Raw genomic sequence first — 20,775 nt, forward strand, 5'->3', positions numbered from 1 at the left:
CCAGGTGGGGTCTCACGAGAGTGGAGTAGAGGGGCAGAATCACCTCCTTTGACCTGCTGGCCACACTTCTACCCATGCAGCCCAGGATACGGTTGGCCTTCTGAGCGTACATGTATATGCACACAAGCACACACAAATCCATGAAGTATAGATTTTATAGACAAGTATATGTGCCAGCACACACATATATACATACAAAATTGTAAAGGTGTAAATTACTATAAAGATGTGACAGATTCGATTCCCAAAATACCTTTTTCTGGAATGAGTGGTGTTCAGTCCAAGCCGGGTCTCAGGTTTACAAAGCTAATACTGATCAGTGGGGTCTCGCAGCTAGGATGAAATTCATTTAGTTGCCTACAGGTGGAAACTATGAAGAATGCTAAAAGCTTATTGATTGCATTTAGTGACCCATAGGCACCGCAGCCTATTATAGTGAATATTTCCAATGAAATCTTTGTATTTACTAACTTTGACAGATGGGGAATATTGCATAAGCTATTGTGTGCCTGTGCATTCCTTGAGTGTGATGCTGTGTTTTATTCTTGCTTGCCTTGTCATTTGTTTCATTTAACTTTCTCATTAATGGCACAATTGCTTTGCTTTGTTCAAAAATCCTTTTCTGAGAAGCGAGTATTACTTTCTTTTTAAAGTTCTTGCCAACAAAATATTTTCAAACGCATATGGTACAGAGGAATTATGCACAAGATTGTTTTAGAGGAAAAAGAACTATCTAAAATTAAAAGCACAAATCCACTTACTACATTTCCACTTTTCCTTTGACATGAAATGAAAACTTAACATGAGAAATGCAGACAGTTCATCAGCATACTCTTAACAAATACATAATTAACATGTGGAATAAGCAATGCTGTTGTCAACGCTTTCACATATGTTACCATGAAACTAAAATATTTTAATTAGTAGAGAAATAGAGGAAAATGCAAGTAAGTGAAGCCTGTGCTTGACATATAAATTAACTCGGCTCAATGAATATTAAAATAAGAGAATCTTATCTACCCTTACCATACTAGGACAGCTTACTAGGACAGCTTAGTGGGTCCTGCATAACTGCAATCTGCTCCAGCACTCTGATAAATTATTACTTGGCAGAGAAGTATCCATCATGGCCATTGTGCAAACGCTTTACTAAGTCACTGGTAGAAATCAAAATGTGTGAGTTTGTTAGCAGGTAGGTAGAAAGTGTAGACTTTGGTGTCTTATATTAATCCAGTGTGCTGGACTGATAGAACCTTATTTGAAGGCTACGTAATAAGAGGAAAAATAAGAAACTATATAGCAATACCATGTGGCTTCTGATTTGGGAACTACAATTTAGCCTATTAGACATGGACCTGTTCCAGAAGTGCACATTCAAACAATCTTGCATGAAGGAGTTAGAAACACAGATGTGAATTATAACTCTCTGAAATCCTGGGAATGCTCCAAATCAGGCCATTAGAGGTAGGTTTGAACTGTGAGTACAGATCCAGATCTAAAATTTTTGTTCAAACTTGTCTTTCCCTAACATTTTTACAGTAACTACTGAATGTATTAAAACCAGCAATGTTCCATAAGCTTAAAAAAATACCAGTTAACCCCATCTTAGCTGTATTCAGACATGTTTCACAATGACAGATTAAGGGCATTTCTATAAAAAAGCAGTAACAAAAATCATCAGTTGAATGTAATGGGGCAGTTTAAACAGGTCAAATTCAAGCTGGATTACTGCAGCTGCATTGGCCACATGCAGCTTCACAGTGATCAGTTTGGCCCAGTATTTAATATTAGAAACATAAGTAATTTAAGGATTATCTTTTCCAAGTTTGGGACAGAATTTTGAAACGTGGTCTCTTTTCAATCGTTTTTACATACACACAAGCTATTGGGTGGGATTGAGGATGGCCATTTCAGAAGCGTACAAGTGGTACAGGATAGAAAATGTCCCTAAGTCTATAATACAACATAGGGCTAAAGGCACAGAAGGGCCAATGAAGGGACATCAGCCGTTTTCCAGTGTTCTCAACAGCAGGAATCTGAAGGTCCCACATTTATAAAAAATAACCAGTTCATTGATGCTTTTATCTGTAGACTTCATTAATGCAGGCTTCTTTTTTTTTTTTTTTTTTTTTTTGTTAGACATATTTGCAAAGTGAGTCACAATGACTCTTCTCATGTAAAAGATGTAGAAGGTGTGGCACAAACCAGTCTGCCCTTGGCCACCCAGTGCTGTATAATAAGAGAACCAATAATAGAAACTAGGTCTGCTTAATCTGGTCTACTGCTTTGTCTGCAAAGCACTTCTCTTTGTCACTGATCTCAATGCCTGATGATTAAATACTAAATTTCCACACCTTGAAAGGGACAGACGAATCCACAGCTCACAGTCTAAGACCATCCCCCATTAATAGTACTTTAAGAAATAGACACTAGAAAGATACCATGATCATCATGGAGGATGAAGGCAATGGCAGAGCAGCATTGTACAGACACAAATGAGAAAGCATTTTCCCCTTTTTTAAATGGCCTGGTGACCACCACTACCACTCTTGGAAACTATTGTAAGTGTGCACCTTAGTAACATAATCTGGCACTACATATTTTCAGGAATTAATCTCACAGCCTGATACTATGTGTCACGCAGTAGCAGGGGAGAAGTCAAAGCAAAGTGTATAAAGCCCATTCCTGACGTGCATAGTCACAGCTTGTGTTGATATCAGAAGTATTTGAATGACTGACTTCAGGACTGCACCCTCAAAGATTACAAAATGTTTTAATAAACATGCCAGGTCTGATGAGAGAAAAGTGAAATATACAGTAAGAGCATCTGAGTGTAAATATTTATGAATCCAAATGACAGTTTAAAAAAAATCCAAAATAGTTCCAATATGTTGCATTACTTGGGAGTAAACAAGAAAAGTAAGTCTGAATGAATATGATTAGATTGTGTATTTTGAACACCACTAAAGCATAAATCCATCCAGAGGAGTTTCTAGGTTTGCAGGTTTGTGAAAAAGAGAATTGTTTTTATTGTCTGTAGCAGCAAACTCCACAGACGACTGTTGTTCAGCTGTAGACTTCTGAAAGTCCCAAGGTACACATAGTTAAAATAAACAAGGAATAAAGTTTTAGTTATCTACAGGGAGAGGAGCTAGGCTTGTTGAGTAAAACTTGTCTAGCCCTTTAGAACTGCTGAGCTCACATAGGTGGTAGATCAGCAACCTGAGAGAGAATAGATCTCAAGAAACAAGATAAAAAGGCAATAGCAGTGCAAGCAGAAAGTGCTAAATCACAGAAGTGATATAGAGTCATCATTTATAACGGTAACATTTAGTTAGTCTCTATACCTGTTCAGTTCTCAGGCTTGCTGCTGGAACTGGCAGCAGTCATCACTTGGTCCCTCGGGACAAGACTAAAACCACTATTCCATTTCAGATGTATCACCAAATAGCAGTTATGTGGTATCTGCCATTGCATCAGATTATATTCAGTAACCCAGAAATGAAAGCATCCCTGTCTCTTAATATATTCCCTGTCCAATTGCTCAACATTTCTTTAAAATTAACACAATGGGCATAATGATATGACATGTATTTCTAGCAGTACTAATACATGTGATCCTCCTCAGTTGCATACTAACGACATGGGCTATAAATGATTGTGCATGTGAATGTATATACATATATACACATATATATATTTCAGTTAACATGGAGACAGAACTGCAAACTGGATTGAGAGTTATCGTTGATTTGCAGAACTTGGAGTGGATAGAACCAGTTTGCAAAATTGTACTCTCAGTCATTGAAGTACACGAAGTACTTTTTTTTGTTTTTTAAGTTTGATGGACATGTATGGTATTAATCATAGTGACTGTCTGGGACAGTAGTTCTTGCGTAGGGGCTGGTAAATTTTTGTTAACAATTTGGCAAGGCTGGAACATATTCACAAGAAGTTTTATCATCTGTGACAAATATCTGGATAACATTTTTCATTTTAGAAGTAATCCAAGTATGATTCAGGTCAAAGCTACCACCATAAGATAAGCATTGTCTACATGTTACTTAACTGTCTCAAAACGCCATGAAGGCAAGAATACAACAAACCAGAAACTGACTGCCACGCTCCAGCAATTGGTTGCGTGCACTGTACTGACTACAGCAGCAGAAGGTGGCCTTTCACATGTTTTTTAGACACATACATCACTGCATTTATGGCATTTCGTGATTCTTTTTTGCCTTTCACATTAATGAGTGGTAGGCCACACAGTACCACATGTGCTGTGCTCACTACAAGATGCTACACTGCACCCTTCTCAGATGAGCATTATCTACTGCATCTGTGAAATTTGGGAAAACATGAAAACAGGGACAAGAGTTACTTCCTTGTGGATTCCACCCAAGATGTCTTTCTCAGGTAACGTCACATGAGCAAACAACACAAACACAGAAGGAATGGAGGTAAGCATGAAGCAAACTCTGTCTTTGAACTGTGGGGAAAGCAGGAATTGAACCAATGATCTCCCTTGCTCCTTCTGTGAGGATATATGAGCAGGGCAGCTATATCCGTTAAAAAGCGTGTCTCTTCCCTGCCAGCCTGTCTGAAGCAACTCCCGATGGAAATCCCATACAATTCTTGGTCATTGTATCAAGAGTGAAAAAGAAAAAAACCTAATAGCTGTCCTTAGCTGCCATTCCACACTGAGGAGGAACGCACTCATGAATGGTCCTTAGCAGTATGACCTAAGAGCTCCAAGTGATGAAGAAGCCTTACTTCTGACAACTGAGACCGGGATGCATGGCTTGTTCCCCTTGTCCAAGAGGTTGGGAGGGGTAGCGGAAGACAATCCCATCCCTAACTCAGGGGTAGTCCTTGGGAACTCAGCAAGCTGGAGCTCACTGGTCTGCCTTTCTCTTACATGCGTTACACACATGTAGAGAAGAATGAAGCTAACAACTTTGTGGCTGGGAACTGGTGTTTAAAGTGGTCTGAAAAATGCAGAGAGGTCTATCATTATCCTGTCCCCTGCCTAGCAGTTAATTCTGCCCCTGCCCCCTCTTAACTCCTCGATTAATCCTTTGGCCTTAGTCCCAACATCAACTCTGCCCCAATTCTTTTTAAAATTCTTAAAATTGAAAAAAGAAGCAAGAAAGTAGGGAGAGCTACAGAAGAGCTGTGTGCTCCTGCAGCCTTCCGTTGACTAATGCTATGGGAGGAATGACGCTTTACAGAAGTTATTAATCACATCTGTGTCCTGATGTATTTTAAGGCTTTCTTGTAGATCAAAACTCATAAATGAGGCAAAAGGTGTAGTTTGGACCAGGAATCAGACCAGACTGGGAGCAAACAACAACAGGGTTTGATTTTATGATAGCTCAGACACCTCATGAGTTATCGTTGATGAGTAGAAGTTGTGTGAGTTTTAGTACTGAGAACATAGTGTGCCAAGACACACTGCTTCAGGGCTGTCAGTTCAATTTGGTGTTTTACTTATTCGTTAGATCAGGCACTGAAGAACTGGGTTTGATTATAAGATCTTTAGGACCTAGACCACATAGTTGTTTGTACCATGCATACTTCAGTGGAATCTGATTTGAGCCTCAAGGTGTACTATTAAACAAATGAGCAATGCAAGAGTCAGTATCATAATCGTGTTGATGTGGAAGACATTGGAAGATATTTATTTTCTATCCCTGGCTAATGTCCCATGGTTCTTAATAATATTCCAAGTCATCATCTTTGCTCTGGAAACATAAGGACAAACCTTGTGTGTACGTTATTTTTGTGTCTCCTGCCCACCTCCGTTAAATGTCTCTGCATTCCCTTCCTTCAGGGAGATTTTAATCTGCCTGCAAAAGGTAACAGAATGTCATTGTTTTGTTGCAGCCAGTTGAAATAGTCAGAACAGTTCTTCAATAAATGGATCAAAAAAAGAGAAACAAGGTGTGGTTGGGTTGGCCCTCACTAGCAGCCAGTCTCCCACCCAGCTGCTCACTCACCCACTCCCATCCCCCCCAGCAGGACAAGAAAAGAGGAAAAACAGGAAAGAGAAAGCTTGTAAGTCAAGATAAAGACAGGGAGATTGCTTACCAATTCCTGTTGCAGGCAAAATAGACTCAAATTGGGAAAATTAATTTATTGTCAGTTAGAATAAATCATTACTGATTCGGGTAGTGGGAAACAAAACAAGAAAAACGAACATTTACACACTTAGAGAAAACACTTTTCTTCCATCTTTCCCAGGTTCAAGTTCACTCCAAGCACTTCTTTTGCCCTCCTTGTTATTGCCACAGGTTACGGTCAGCCCCTTCAGTGAGTGAGGCACTGGGCATTCCCTTCTTCTTTCTCAGTCTTCCTCTGCTGCAGTGTGGGTCCTCCATGGGCTGCAAGGGAATATCTGCTCCACTACAGAGCACCTCCACCTCCTGGAACTCCTCCTCCTCTGGCCTTGGTGTTCTCTCTGTTGTTTTTCACTCTTTTTATTCCTTCCTCCTCTCTCTGGCTTTCTTTGCTCTTTCTTAAATATATTTTCCTGAGGTGCCACCATCTTGGTTGCAGGGTTCAGCTGTGCCATGCGGTGCATCGGTTGGAGCTGGCTGTGTCCAGCATGGGGCAGCCTCAGCTCCTCCTCACAAAGGCCACCGCTACAGCCCCCCTGCTGCGAGCACCTTGCGACTTATACCCAAAACACAAGGTGTGACCTCCTCTGTAACAAAGTGGGGAGAAGTTGCCCCATCAAGAACAGCAGTGGTCTTTTGTAGATATCTCTACCCGATCAGCAGAGTGATCAGATCACTGCAGAGAGCATGGCTGAGGAGAACCACCAGAGGGTCATGATGGAAGAAGGGGAAACCACTCAAAGTCAGTGGGAACGCTTGAGCTGTTGGGAGGGAAAGGGAAGGGGAAGGGCAGGCAAATTTCCAGTGGTATTGGAGAGTGGGCTGCAACTGAAGCTGGTGGAAGAAACATCTAAAACCACTCAAGACCCCTACTTTCTCATTGTGTCAGCCTATACCACAGCCTGATGCCTGACAGGAGCACAACTCTCAGGTTTTGAATTACAGGGTGGGCCGGGGACTGCTGGGCTGGTCTGCAGCAATGACTATGGCTACCTTGTAGGCCCTCTTTGAGCACTGGCTACAGCTGGAGGTTTCTCAGCTACAGAGCAGGACCAAAGCCCCTGGACGAGGACTCCCCATGCTGATACAGCTGTGTGTGAAGCAGAACTGCAGTACAAAAAGGCATAAATGTATGAAATACAGTAACACCTGCAGAGGTGCATAAGGTCCAAGGTGACCGGATGACTTTAACTGCAACTAGGGGAAGTAATAAGAGGGCAGAAAGAGAACATGAGGGAAGACCAAGGAATGCTGCAGTTTTCTCTGAAGCCACATAGAGAAAATGCTGCCACAGGAAGAGTGTGTTTAGGACTAGCGAGGGCAGGACACCAACTTGCCTGAAATAACAGTGTTGAAGTACAGAATTAGAAGAGGAAGGAGGAGCAGAGAAGGTAGAGGAGCAGTAGTCCAAGTTCTATTAACTTTTTTCAGTCCATCTAATTTCAGCATAGGCTTATAAAAAAACCAAAAAACAAAAAACAAGAAAAAAACAAGACAAAACCTGCAGGGGATTCTTCCATCTGGGAATTCAAGCTTTGAAGCAAAATCTGCTTTTCTGTCTTTAGCAGATCTCTTTGCTGTCCCACTTCTTTCTCCCATTCTAATGTTTAATTGGCTTTGGCAGAGATGATCTATTGCTAGTTCTCTGTCAGGCCTTTGCCAGTAACTCCACAGGGTCTGAGCTTCCTCCAGTCATCTCATGCTCCTATTTAAAATATTTTCTCCTGCTCCTACTTAAAATATTTTAACTGGAAAGCTTAGATAACCGCATTTCAGAGACTACCATTTTGCAACAAAATTCCATCTGATCAACATTAGGTCCACTAACCATGGTTGGAGTGAAAAATCTTGCCTTCATGTTGAGGCTGTACAGCTTCAGTTAAATGTGATTTGGAGTGGGATAACTTGCTACTAATGACCGTCAGCAACGACAGCAGGAAAACTAGCTTTTAAGAATCCAAATTTCAAAGCACACTTGTTGGCAGTCTGGTACTCACTTTTTGCTTCTTCGGAAGATTTGAATGTTTCTCCAAAATTGCACTACTCTTTGGGGAAATGGTGGATTTCTCAGAATTTCCAGGCTTTGTAAAGGACGTAGATGAAGCACCTGTATATAGAAAGCAAATTAAAATTACAGGAAACTGAATGGTTTTAATATTGCAAAATGCTATTGGTAGCCCTACTTCTAAATTGAGTTATTTAATGAACAAACAGGTCATAATATCCTTGGGGAAGACCTAAGAGGATATACCCAGCTGACACAAGGTTGAGGCAATGCCTTTTACGTCCCCCAAAAATAGGATTGCCATGCCACTGTGCAGAATGAAGAAATGGCCACATTCCTCTCTGCAGTAGGACCTGTGCAGTAAGGACAATGCCGATACCCTAGAACTTTCACTTTCCCTTTCCTAGAAAGCTTATCAGTCACAAGTACAGTGCAGAGAGCAACTCCTCTGCTGACAGTGTAAGAGAGCCAGCAGTTTAAGCACACAGCTCCAAAGGAGAGTAAACAAAGCCCTTACACTGAGAGAATTTCACCTAAGCTATAAGCTTGTTCTCCTAAACTACAGAGCTTGGTTAACAACCTGTAAGGAATGATGATGAGTTTTTCTCCAGATCTTCTTGCATTTTAAGGAGTATTCTCTCCTGCTCCAAGGCTTCTATGTACTTGGAATAGGACCAGGAAGCCTGCAAGAACCATTAAAAACCATCAGCCTCCAAACTATATCACTAGTAGTCCCTGGTCCATTTCAACAGTGAGACAAAAAAATTGTTTCTGTTATATCCCTGTTATTGAATAATCATAATTATTAAGAAGAGGAGTTTTGTCATGACAATACTGGAATCATGGGAAAAATAGTATTGCTGCAAATAAGCGAATCTCAAAACACCATGAAATGCAATTTAAGCACGGTTGACAGATATGATGTTTACATTCATTTATTCTTCATCCTTGTCTGAGTCCTATTCTTTCTTCTTTTGTTTTCAAAACCGAAACACAGCAGACTTTTTCCCTCCCAAAATATCGGTCTTTTGTGCTATCAAAGACTTGATTGTGTCTCCCTGCCACATCCTCCCAGCATGTCCTTTCTGAAATCATTGAAGGTCTCATCAGCCTCACAGTTCTTTCTGCCTACACTGTCTAGCAGAATGCTGCTACCGCTAGAGGCAGATCAACTGGAGATGTCATCCTTTTCTTTTCTAAGGAACAAATGTTGCTCTCTACATTACAACAATCACAGTTCAGGTTCCATGTAAATTTTAGGTCACTCTCCCAAATCGGTACAGGAACTGTACTTTTATTTGGGCTTTTTTTTTCCTGAGAAAGTTTGGGGCCAATTTGTCATGTCATGACTCAGTAAGATCTTCTAGCATCTTCCTATAGCAGAAAGAAGCTTGGAAAAGAAACTGCTCTATAAAAGATTATTGCTCTTTCTGCAATTATCTGCCTCTTCTTGAGGGCTTAGGCACATGATATTGGTATATTGGCTCACTCAACTCACTCTTTTTTTTTTATTAATAGGTACGAACAAAGGTCCATTTAAGGGATAAGAGTATGAGCTTACCTATGCAGTTTGCACTGTGGTTTCATATTTTGTGGGTATTTCAGACTGCCTGTTTCTATATTCTGCTTATCGCTAACGTAATGCCACAGGAAGAGCTCTATGGAATACAAGCAGTGGCCGAAGTGCAATTTACTCCTGCATCGCATGACATAGCTGTGATTATGTGCTTGCACAGATGGTTGCACAGATTCCCCATTATGTTATGGAACTGTCAACTCAGCTACTAATGATCCCTTGATATGCCCAAGGTGGCATATCTGTTCTTCCTGTTTCTCCCATAAAATGACTGTTACCTTTTCAGTACAGATTTGATGCATCACGAGAGTTGTTCTGGAAGAAGTAGTAAAGAGCTATTTTCTGTCAGATTTTCTATCCAAATCCCTAGATGTCCTAAATGAGTTCAGCTTCAATTTTTGACATTTGAGCAGAACAGAACTCAAGCCTAAGCCAAATTCTTTCAGGATATGAATTTCACAAGTAATGAAAAGCTTCTTATTCCAGCATTGAACTTCCTTTTCTTCAATTTATCTTTAAATAAAGATTCTTTTTAAATCTACACACCTAAAGGGCGTAATAAGTTGTTACATATTAACACTACTCAGAACATAAATCTTAAAAAAATTATTAAAGAAAGAAAAAAACATCACCTGTAAGGTAGATAAACTTATAACAGCGAAGTTAATTGTAGAAGAATGAACAGTTATTGAAGAACCACTTGACAGCAGTATTCAAAACAAAACTCAACCTTCCCATTCTCCCAAGAGCATTTTATCTCTCCTGAATGATGATATCTGTAGCAACATGTTTATTATTCACCTGCCACCCATATCCATCTGAAAATGATGCTGGTTCTCTCTCCACATCAGTCTCCTCTACCAAAGCACTGCTTGACAGACCGTTGAGTTTTGTCCCCGCTTCTTTACCCTGACAATAATAAGAACTCTTAATTAGATGTAAACAATAGTTACTGAGCTAAAGTAAAAAGCAAAGTATGAGGAAGCAAAAATTGTCTTTGGAAATGAGATAGTGTCATATGCAGTAATGTTTTGTAATGGCCAGTTTCATAATTCATCACATTAGGCATAATAAAAAATAGCTGCTTTTTTAAAGCATTTCTGTGTCCTAATTGGAGTTTTTCCTCACCACTACACTCCTGCTGACTATCCTTTCAGATTCAATACCTATTCCAAAATACAGCTAAGTGAGAGGGCAGATCTGCAACAGAGTATATTTTAAGGACAGAGAGGCCTTTGTGATCCTCTAATTTGGCCTCAGGTATAAATGTAGAACATAGGATTTGTCACGATTAATTCCAGCTTGGACCAGTAGCTGTGAATGAACTACAATGTACATGTCAGGAAAACAGACAATATGATTAAAAAAAAAATTCAGTTAAGGACAAGGCATTGTAGCCCTCGGTAAACTGCTCTGGTGATTAACTATTTGCCATTTTCATGTTGTTTTAGTGTTTTAGTAAGGCTGCACCTTTGCACATTCTGTCTGATGGTCCCAAAACTCTTTATGAACATTTATCAATTGTCATATTTAACCTCACATAATTAACGCCACAACATCCCCATGAGGCGAGTAATATAACCCTCCCATGTTGCAAATGAGAAAGGGAGAAAAAAAGAGGTCAAAGGGTTCCCTAAGTCACTCAGAAAGCCTTTGAAAGATGTGAAAAGGATCAGAATATCCTACTTCCTTGCTCCCAAGGTGCTTTTTCTTTCCTCGTGATTCTCAGTGTCCTGTGAACCCATCATCTATAAAGGTGACTTTTGGGTATAGAACAGTGGGATGTTTGTCTTCTCTCCAGAAGCAGGCTTACTAACTTCTGTGGCACACTCCATTGATAGAACAGGGATGCCAAAGCAAATACAGAAGTAGTGTGTATACTAATATACCACAGTTTATGTTTGCTAGCTTTCTCAATGAGAATGGTGAAGTAAGTGAGGTCTTTAATAATGTCTTCTCATAATAAATTAGGCAATGTTATGGTAATGTCATATCCCATGATATTACACCACTTACTAGCAAATAAGATTACTGCTAAGAAGCTTAGAGAGAGATGAGGGAAACAAGGAAAAGGAAAATTGATGCTTATGGTTTTACCTTTCTCTGCTAAGGGCATGGAAAGAGTAAGTACAGATTTACAGCATACGTTAAAACTATTTTGTAAGCTAGAAAGCAAAAAATCCAAAATCTATTTTGGAGGTAAAATGCAATTTTGTATACAACAAATTACAAATACTGGCATCAAAGCAGTCTGCAAAAAGTAACTAATGATATTTTTTGAAGTATGTGGCATGTGTACCTAGCAGTTGACAAAGGAATAAATCCACAGACAGGCCAAAGATGAGCCCATATAGCTGTGCCATGCTAAGGGCAAATATGTAAAAACAGCGAAGCAAACCACACTCTCCAAAGGCAGTATCTTTTAAAACAACTATTTCAGCTCAGTACTGAAGCCATCACATTGTATTGAATGTTCAAGCTTACTTCACCCTGTACCTATCAAACCCTGCCTTCCAGACACTAAGCTTAAAAGAGGTCTCTGCTTTGTACAGTGCTTGCATGGCATCCTTCACAGTCAGCCACTCTCCCCTGCACTGAGCCCATTGCCAGGAAGCTTTTGATAGGATTCACCCCATAAATAACAAATAGTCACACACAAAAAATATTGAGATATTCAAATAATACCGAGTCATGCATCATTGTTCAGTGAAAACCTCCTTGTCTGCCCATTTTTTCCATTATACTGCATAAAAGCCTAACTCTTACCCAGTCAGTTCAGAAAGTGAGGTGAGCCCAGGTAGATTGGGCACCCCCCAGGGACAGATTTGTGAGAAGGTAGAAAGTAAAATTCCTCCTCCAGGACCATGATTGTTCCATTTGACGTAAATCCAAAATAGCAACTGATTGGGGAGGAGGGTGGGGGGAATATATATATAAGAAATAAATATAATTTCTAACCCTTGCCAGAGCTTTCCTCTCCTTCAACATGACCCCAGTGGGGCAGAGGAGCACAGACATTAATATTAATGCCAAGAAATCATCACCTTCTACCAACTGCCAAGTGAACCTGCTATCACTTATGTTGGATGAATCTTATCAGTATCCTTCAGGGATACTGAATCATTTGAATATTTATGTTGTCACTGAGGGGACAAAAATCTCAGGCAAGAGAACAGGGAATGGTAACTTCTTTAAACAATAATAGAGGGGGGGAAAGGGTTTCAAAAACATATGTGTTCTGCCTATTCTTTCAAAAGATTTTAAAAGGTAACTGTTTTACTGGTAATTTTTTGTGAGAAGAATAGTCTGCAAACTGTTTACTGAACTGCATTCTCTGCCTGTCACTGTCTAAAATTTCTTACCCTATTTCCCAGCTTAGAAGAGTAATTCACCTTTCCCATTTGTTCCCCATAAATGCTAGGCTTTTGCCCTCCTGGCCAAGATTTGCTCTTTACTTCCTTGATCTTAATCAGAAATCTTATGACAGGCAACAAACAGATGGAAAAAATAAGTCTGTGAAAACGCAGAAGTGCATTACTTTGAAATATTGCATTCTTGCACTATAAGTATTGCCAATGGCCTTGCCAGACATATCTGTATGGAGGCAACGTGCTTTGGAGAAAGGAACATGAGTTCTTGGATTTTAGACTTCACTTGACATTGGTGTGTGGCCTTGAGTAACGCCTCACTGGTCCTCAGTTTTCATGTGTCTAAAAGAGGATAACAATGTGTACATGTTCTTACAGGCATATATGTCTTTATCTGTCCGGGTACTCATGTGGTTCTCATCACAAGTAACATCTCAACACATATGTACGTGGTATTTAAAAAATGTAAAGGTCTTTTAATGCTACTTATGATAGTTTGCAAGTCCAATAATTTTTGTGCCCTTAAAGGAATGTTCTCTCCTCAAACCTAGCCAAACAATTACCTTTCGTAAAAAATAAACTTTTGCAAAGCCTATAATCAATAGAAAAAAAAAAATCCATTATATTTTAATAATAAAATTCCAAGAAAAACAATTTTACAAGCAAGCATTCCGCTGTAGAGGTCACAGTTCTGTTAATGCACTGAAACTGTCTGGAAACTCATTGTGAACAGTCTAACAATTTCACTGTCAAAGCTGAGAAATTTCAAGAAAAGACAAAGACTATACAAAGCAATTAGCACATAAATATGTTTTTAAATAATGTGCAGACTTTTCAAATGCTCTTTCTGAAAAATATATATGAAATCTGGTTTGGTTTGGTTTGTTTTTCTTTCAGTAGTGATCCAGGACTGTAAATTCTAGAAGAAGACAGTACATAATGAAAGTGCAAACAGGTCTGCAGTTACCCATTGTACACAGGGACTGTACATAGATCTTGGGTTTTTTTTTAATTCAGCCTTGTTTTTCACTCTTCTCTTGGCATGTAAGACGACTAAAATACATTTTTCCCTCTGCTTAATGAAAGGAGTATTCCATTGACTCATCTGCTTCAAGTTAAACATATGTATATGCATTGGCAGGATTGGGAACTAATCATCCTAGGACCGGGTCGCATGTAAAGCTTCAATTCTAACAAAAAGCTTTCGGTAGCTTTGGATCACTCTGAGAAAGGGATATTTGAATTCATAGTTGTTTGCTCATGAAGGAGTTTTTATGCAGTTCATCAGCTGTCACCTGAAACTTTGTGAGCCTTACCTCTGCTATTTTGCCTTCCTTCTTTCGCATTTTTTTCCCCTTTTTTCTCTCCAAGGCAAGTAGAATTTTGTCACTAGCCAAATTGCTTTGAAACTTACAAAATTTTGGCCAAAATTTAAACAGAAGAGCAAAAATAGTCATCTGCACAGAAAGAAAAGAAAGTCAATCTTGACCATATTAAGAAAACAGAGTTTACTGTAAAATAAAATGTAGTTTACCGTGAGAATGAAATAACTATTTCTTTTTGAATACACAGCCTTGTTCCTCCCACGTACTGTGTCCTGACATTTCAGCCCAGCTTTGCTCGGCACATGCTTTTCATCAGTGTGTTTATTACTGGTGAGAAATCTTCCTAAAACACAGTTAAAAGGCACTTTCTTTTTTTTTTATATTTCCCTAAACAATTGTTTGCATTAATGAAAACATCCATCATTTTTTACAAGTATTCCTGATAAAATATACACCAGTACAATTGCTTTTGCACCACTGATCTGCTCAAGTATTTCAAATATTCAGTTCATTAGGGACAGGGTTTTTTTCCCTCCTTAAGAGAAAGGAAATACTTTTTTGCCTCTGGAAAGGCTCTTAAACCACATTACAGATCTATGAGCAAATCTTGGATAATTTTTAAATGATATAATCTCTCACAGGGTCTTTTTTGAACTAGAATAAGAAAAACAATTTTAGAAAAGCAAACAGAGGGGCTCAGTGAATTCTGTTGCTGCATGTACTAAGGTTCACATTTTTCAATTTAGATGTTTAATTCTCATTGAGAAACTTGGCTTCAAAGGAGCTGAGCATGCTCAGCACCTCACTGCTTCTGGCTCAACAGACCTGAAAGTGACATGTGAGTCACTGTCATGTTCCAGTCACAGCTTTTTGGCCAAGTTCTTCCCTTGGTTTTGCGCCACATTTCTGGAGTTCACTGGGTTTTACACAGGCTGAAATGAGACTTATTTCTCTTAGGACCTTTATGAACCCTTTTCTCTGACAAACCATTCATCTTTTGTGATCCAAACGCTTTATAGACTCACAGTTGATGTTTAGAGGTGTTGGTGGCTATTTTATAGGAAAAGAAGAGGAACTAGTTTCCTTGGGTTTAGAAAATAAGTCAGAGAAGAGAGTAATGAGGAATAAGAAAATAGTAAGTCAGTAGTAAAGGTTCACAAATTGCTGTTCAGTCTGATTAGTACAAAGATGAAAGAGAAAATTGCCTACAGCCATTTAATACAGACTTTCTGTAATAAAGAAGAGAAAGACATTCAATAAGTTAAGCTGTCTTTGTGCTTTATTCATATCTGCATTTTTTTTCATAAACTACAAAACCTACAAACTTTCTAACTACGGATTACTTCTCTGACATTAACCAAGTGGTAAAGAGCAAGCAATTAAAAAAATAGACAGAATTCACTTCTACTGCCACAATTCCTAACCCAGATCTGGATAACATCTTTGCAGGATCAGCTAGCTGTCAGAGATTGTCTGGTTTACTAAGCATTAAATATCTGAATCCTCTCTGTCGTCTCCACCATACAATCTTCATTGAAATGCATGACTATAGTGTTCTCCTTCATGCCCAGGCTTATGTATGGAGTCCAAATTGTCACATAAGCAATAAAGACTGTCCTTAAAGTCAGGTACACAGACTCTAGCCAGATCTATTACAGTGATTCTCATAGCTTCTTACCTGTGCTTCTCTAAAAATGTAAGGTCCTAGTTCTTTCCTGTGCTCCAGAATCTTTTTTGCTTGTTCAGTTGGGATGTCAATCTGCAAAGCTGGGGGTACAGCGGAATTAATAAAACAGTCGATAATAGCTGTGATCTTTTTCTGGACTGTGACATCATCACAGTGAGAATGGCACAAGTCCTGAAAGATGAAAAATAGCATTTTCAATCAATGGAGAGAGAGATGCAGACCCTTTACAGGGGCCCAGTGATCAAAGAGTAATAGTCATACAAAAATAATTATACAATAGATTTCTTCAGTATGTAGGGCAAAATTCATATAGCAAATGTGCAGAGTCAAGACATAGTTAAGACATGAGTGGGACTTCTGGTTTGCAAATGCAGATATATAGCAATCATTGCTGTTAGGTGATAATTTCTAGTTCAAAAAATTCTGTTAGTTTTTATCCTGCATTCAGTCTAAGTACATTACTGGCAAATGGGATGCTTTTCTGAAAAGAGAAATGCCTACATGCGTGAAATGCACTGATTTTCTCAATGAGCCTGCTATGACTAGCATAGAAATGGTAACTAAAAGACAAATAAATGCTCTAAATACTCCAAGAAAAGAGAGGAATTATTTAGAGGGTACAAGGTATTGTAACCAGGAATGTCGGCACAAGAGGGGATAATTTCAGCTACCGGTAGGATCTTCCATTCATTGAAATCTTCTAGTTTCCCCATTCTTTAAGGTTTTCTAGTTTCCCAAAAGCTCAGTGTTCAGAATAACTCTGTTCAGAACAGAATACAAAACAAACCTGAACTTATAAGGGTGAGATCTCAAAGAAACATTGGGAGTTTTCTACTTTTTTAATGTGATCCCATTATTCTTCTAAAACTTGTTATTACCGTGTTTTCACACTCTGACAATGCTACCATTCGACTTTGACAGGAAGGAAAAATAATACAAAGAACTTCTTTCAAACGCTTTGAAACACAAACTTTCCATCTATCTGTAAACATCAAGAAATTTCTGTAACACTAGGGGATTATCACACATATCTACTAAAGACACAAACTCTGGACGACTTTCAGGAAGAGAGCCCTCTAAATGAAGAATTTGCATTTAGTTTTGGTATAGGAGGCTAGGTATTTACTTTAAAAGAAATTAAAAGCAGGACTTTTAACCAGAAATCTGGTATGTGAAAAAGCTGGCTTGTTTTATTATGAATACTTTTGAGTTTTGTGAAGGAAAAAAAGAATGATAACAGCTACAATGAGGAAAGTAAGGCAATATGAAAACATATTCAGTATATCCTAAGAATATATTATGGCTTCCTTTGCTCATCTAGCATGGAAGAAAAGGCAGAGAGCTTAAAGGGGGGAAGGCAAACAAGCCATATTATATCAAGAGGGATGAGACATGAGCATAGAGGAACAGATGGAAATGATCCACAGAGTTATATTTCTTCATATTTGTTTTAAAAAAAAAAATTTGTTTTTTGATTGTCCCAAGATGTTCTGCCAATCTGATGGGTTACAAGGAGCAATGCAGTCATTGACTCCTAAAGGGAGTTCTCTCTAAACTGATGGCATGATAGGGCTGAGACAGTACAAGTATGCGCTGTGCAAAGTGCTGCCCACGTCTTTGGCAATATTCTTCCAGTTCAGCCTGACCCACAATACTCCTACTACTCTAGCCCTTTGCTTCTATAAAGAGCATCAACTGCCAACTCTGACAAATCACATGCACGTAGAAATATGGTCAGATTGTACTTTTTCTTGATAAGAAGACAAATAAAATTAACATAAATGAAGGAGAGGGGGTGGGACATAAAACAATGAAGGCTTTCTTAACAGAAGAGATCCACAAAGAAAACAGTCTAAACTACATCCACATTAATTTGCAGAAAGTTTCCATGTCTTCCACAATGTAGTGATGAAGAGTCACAAAGCTGAAAAAGCATCAAATATTTTGAGAAAGATTTATGTCGGGGAACTTCCAAGTGCCTTCATGTCAAGTCTCTAGTCTAAGATAGTCACTCTGTAACCAAGAGAGAGACCACAGCAGCCCCAGAGAGCATTTCAGCTGATGATTCGTTGCTTGGGGATCAGAGAGTCTGTGAGGAGGAGAGATCACCCCCTGGAAACAAGAGCTTCAACTACTAAAGCAGACGCCAAATTCAAATGCATAAAATTAATCAGTGAAAATACACCCACATGCCTGCAGCAGGATCTCCAAGTGCTACTGCAGCATCAAGTGTGTTTACCTCCTAATTTCTGAGCATGCTAACTAACCTCATGCTCCCTGCCTGCCATGTGCACACAGGCTATGTTCAGGAGCCCAGTCTCCAGGCTCTGGACTCAGGTAGCACATTTGCATCAGCAATATCCCAGAGGCAAAAAGAATGAGGAACAAGTGACAGATCTGTGGCACCCCTGCGTTCAGTACAGGATGCTACTAGGAGGCTGCAGTGTGATGTAAAGCCTCACTCCAGAGTTTTCCCATTGTGTTTCACCCCACATAGCAGAAATTTCATGAAGGGAAAAAATTCTATTTGGCAGAGAGACAATCCCTGCTGAACTTCCCCATCATGTTTCACCTTGGCCATATCCTCTGCTGCAGTCAAATGTGACTTTAGAAACCGCAGGGGAGCTGGGGTCTGCATTGTACATATAAGCTTTTTGGGTAGATACTATCTTTACATCTGTACATTTGATTGAATTTAAAAGTTTTCTCTGATTTTTAAGGGATTACCAAATTCAGCAATAATCCCATTATTTAACAGTATGTAACTATAAAGACAGAATGAACATTTTAATGCTTGCATATTTTCTACTGCTCAACAGATGTATACCAAAGTCTGGGAATTAGCTAGTTAGTGTCCCTTTAGAGGCTCAGAAGAATGTTACACTTTGAAGAAGCATAAAGAAATACAGGGATAATACATTCAAGTCATTAAAAATAGCTGCCCTTAAGAAGTGAGGATTTTTATTGAAGAAAAAACAGTTTAAACAGTGAAAGAGGTTTTACTATGAACAAAAAAATGCCTAGATATATTGTTAAAATTCTTATAATATGCAGAAATGGATGCATTTGCTTACAAACTGAATGGTATTCCCCTTTTTACCACCGTACCTTATACTTCTGTACCTCTTGCCAAAAGAGCACTCCGTTCTCCAGTAGGTCTCCTTTCAGTGACACAAAGCGTTGAAACTGATTTGCTGTCACTGGATTCAACAGTGCTTTGCGGAAAGCAATTATTTCACTAGATGAAGAAACCCACTTATTGTCCACATGCTGTCAAAAGAAGAAATAAATGCACCAAATAAACTTTGTTTCAGAAAGCAATAACAAAGGCATTAGTTAGCATAAACTGTCTGATTCTTATCTTTGCACTGACCCTAACTTTCAGTAGTTTATGAGTTTATGACATGGATACAATAGAATGTGGCAAGATTTCATTTCTTTCTTTCCTTTTTTTCTCTTTTTTTTTTTTTTCCAGCTTGGTTTGGGCAACATTTTTTGGAAGACGTGATGGGAGAGGAAATGACTGACAATGATTTAGACCATATGACTACATACTATAAAGTATGGAAACAGCTATTGTTATTGATTATGGCAACAGGCTACTTTTCTAGAGAACAGTTTGAGTTTTGTGCAAACAAACAACAAAGAAAAAGGAACAGACAAACCACATAGCTTAAAGTTGTAAAATGCTTCTGACAGGGATCTCACCAACAAAACGAGCTTTGAAATGTGTTGCCATGATCACCAACAGAAGCTGGAGAGTTTGCTCTCTGTGGAATAAAGCTACCAATAATAAAATAGAATTTAAAGTCATCGAGACATTTTGGAAGTCCTCATGCTGCGAAGCACAGAGCAATAGGCAGCCAGGAAAGGGTGGAGAAAGAAAGATGGCTTATACAGGGACAGTTTGTTTGAAATGAAGTTCAGGCTGGCCTGCCTTCCTGAGCAAACAGTTCTTGTTCTGTCACTGAGGAGCAAGCCAAACACCCCTGCTTTGTTATCAAATGGATGAATGAAAACTATCTTCTAACAGTGGTTTAAAACTCTTGATGTCCTGGAGAGATGGAGTGCTGTTCAATGGTCAGAATGGGACAGAAACATTTTTAGCTGCTGTGGACAGTCCTGGAAATCTAACTTGATTCTAAGCTGAAGGTCTTTCTGCAGCTTCTCTTAAAAATAGGGGTTACGCTTAGTGTCCTGCTGCAGAGTCTGCCAGGGATGAGAGCCTACCCTTGAGAGGGGGTGGGTGGTGGCTGTCCAAAGGGTCCTTTGGTTAAAATAAAGTCAGCTCAACTTAGACAGCAAGATGGCATCTTCTCAGCCCTCTTCCAATTCTCCAAACACGTTCTATCCCCTGTGACCAGGATTTAGGCAAATTTTGGGAAAAATTATTTCTGGGCCATATTCATGAAGGGAAGAACAAAACGTTGTTTCTATCCCTATACTAATATACGAACTTTACTTATTTTATGGGTCAACAACCTTGAAGCAGAACACGGAAAATAACCATCTTCTTGACAAACAAAGGGAACACTCGGTTAACAGAACTCACATGCACTTTGGATCTCTTTCGAGCTAATGGTTTGCATGGATAATTGGTGACCCGGTCTCCAGTTTGATTTCAACAGACAATAAAAGTTCAACTGAATAAATGTACACAACTTGTATGTTGGCAATCACAAAGAGTTCACTGCT

At 39.1% G+C, this 20,775-nt stretch overlaps 1 protein-coding gene across 1 annotated transcript in view; it reads right to left on the minus strand.

Moving 5' to 3' along the window:
* Nucleotides 1–5,769: 5,769 nt before the first annotated feature.
* Nucleotides 5,770–20,775, minus strand: part of RGS22 (regulator of G protein signaling 22) — a gene marked incomplete at its 5' end in the record, with an annotated part of 64,835 nt that continues 49,829 nt past the window's right edge. The window contains 7 exons of the mRNA XM_082479324.1: nt 5,770–5,849; nt 8,117–8,226; nt 8,705–8,807; nt 10,502–10,609; nt 14,385–14,525; nt 16,072–16,251; nt 19,189–19,350. Coding sequence (XP_082335450.1) covers nt 5,841–5,849; nt 8,117–8,226; nt 8,705–8,807; nt 10,502–10,609; nt 14,385–14,525; nt 16,072–16,251; nt 19,189–19,350 — 813 coding nt within the window. The 3' untranslated portion in view covers nt 5,770–5,840. The remainder of the gene's footprint in view (nt 5,850–8,116; nt 8,227–8,704; nt 8,808–10,501; nt 10,610–14,384; nt 14,526–16,071; nt 16,252–19,188; nt 19,351–20,775) is intronic.

This window comes from Vanellus vanellus, assembly GCF_965231255.1.
Source record: "Vanellus vanellus genome assembly, chromosome: 2".
In the NCBI taxonomy this organism is placed as follows: Eukaryota; Metazoa; Chordata; class Aves; order Charadriiformes; family Charadriidae; genus Vanellus; species Vanellus vanellus.